Here is a 1,704-nt window from a genome sequence, read left to right as displayed (position 1 = left end):
GAGAGGAGGGAGAGAGGTTTGCAGGAAGCAAATTTATGGAAACGATATAGGCGTGAAGGGGGAGAGGGTTGGTGGTGAATGTCGGATCGGTGGAATAGTTTATTATCACCTTCCTTTTTCCCCCCGTTTGCGCTTTGGTGGAGAATTGAATACTCGGTTGCATGGTGGAATTTTTCTTTTTTTTTTTTTTTGGAGGAGGGGAGAGTGCGTTGATTGTTAGGTTGTTTAAAGGAATCTTCTTTTTATTTTTTTTTTTCTTTTGAGTTCTATTTAATTTGAATTCTAGGTTTAGATTAATTAGTATTGAATTTAATTAGTTAAATTGGATTAAAATATTTAAAGGATATTTATTAAAGTTGTATTATCGGTCTAATCTTGAAGAGTGAAATTATATGATAATTTATTCTGTTTTTTTTTTTTAATACGTCACTTTTTCTTAATAAATACGATATGGAGATTTAATTTGAATTCTAATTTATTAATTATTGTATTGAATTTAATTAAATTGTATTTTACGAAGAAAAGATCTAATCTTGAAGAGTGAAATTATATGATAATTTATTCTAATTCTGTATTTATTCTGTTTTTTTTTTTAATACGTCACTTTTTATCTGCGCTTTGGTAGAATTGAATACTCGGTTGCATGGTGGAATTTTTCTCTTTTTTTTGGAGGGGAGAATGCACTGATTATTAGACTGTTTAAAGGAATCTTCTTTTTATTTTTATTTATCTATTTATTTATTTGAGATTCTTAATAAATACGATATGGAGATTTAATTTGAATTCAGTATTGAATTTAATTAAATTGGATTAAGGTACTCAATCGAAGAGAAGGATATTTATTAAAGTTGTATAATCTTGAAGAATGGAATTATTGGAATTCGTGAAATTTTAGTTTTCAATTTACTCCGTTCTTTTTATAACATCACTTTTTGTTCGCGCTTTGACAGAATTGAATAATCGGTTGAATCTTTTTCTCTTTCTTCTGAGATTCTTATAATAAATAAGCTTTGAATTTGAATTCCATTTATAATTATATACGAATTTAATTAAATCAGATTAAGCTATTCAACTAGTAAAAGAAAAGGATATTTATTAAAGTTGTATTATCGGAAATTATTCGACAATTTATTCTATTCTTTTTATAACATCCTTCTTCCTTCCTTCGACGGTTACACCATTTTATTAAAACTTTTTAAAATCGTAAGTGGATTGAAGGATCAATTTAATAATAAATTATTTCCCGCGCGAAATTAGACATTTCTATGCATGATATTGGGGCAAGGGAGAATCGTTACGAATTCCTGCATAAATAATCAAATCGTTTCCTCTATTTTCTTCCAGATGCGCCATCCGATCCAGATGAAGCCCGCGGACAGCGAGAACAGAAACGGTGAGTAAAAATTCAATGGCTCGTTCCGTGCAAACTTCGAAACTCCATTCTCTTCCCCATTCGCTTAAATATGAAATTCCCTTGTAAATACGTTGTTTCAACTTTCGACTTAGCAAAATCGATCATTGGATTGCTCTTTTGAACATTTAATGAGAAGGAATAATTACATTTTATATATACATATATATATATTTTTTGATACAAATTATCTTCTTGAAATTTCAATCTAACAGATGATAGAATGTAAACAAAAGATTCTATGATTCGATCAATCTTCCCAATTTTTCCAACCTTTCGATCAATATTAGAAA

The 1,704-nt window shown here is 28.9% G+C and overlaps 1 protein-coding gene across 1 annotated transcript in view; it reads left to right on the top strand.

Annotated features, from left to right (window-relative positions):
• Positions 1–1,704, top strand: part of LOC102677099 (CUGBP Elav-like family member 2) — a 197,121-nt gene that overhangs the window by 112,049 nt on the left and 83,368 nt on the right. Inside the window, exon 5 of the mRNA XM_031509662.1 lies at positions 1,345–1,393. Within this exon, the coding sequence (XP_031365522.1) occupies positions 1,345–1,393 (49 nt within the window). The remainder of the gene's footprint in view (positions 1–1,344; positions 1,394–1,704) is intronic.

The sequence above is a fragment of the Apis dorsata genome, unplaced genomic scaffold (assembly GCF_000469605.1).
Source record: "Apis dorsata unplaced genomic scaffold, Apis dorsata 1.3 scaffold_168, whole genome shotgun sequence".
Classification (NCBI taxonomy): domain Eukaryota; kingdom Metazoa; phylum Arthropoda; class Insecta; order Hymenoptera; family Apidae; genus Apis; species Apis dorsata.
Note: the sequence above shows the minus strand (reverse complement) of the source record. Positions and strands in the feature narration are given on the sequence as shown.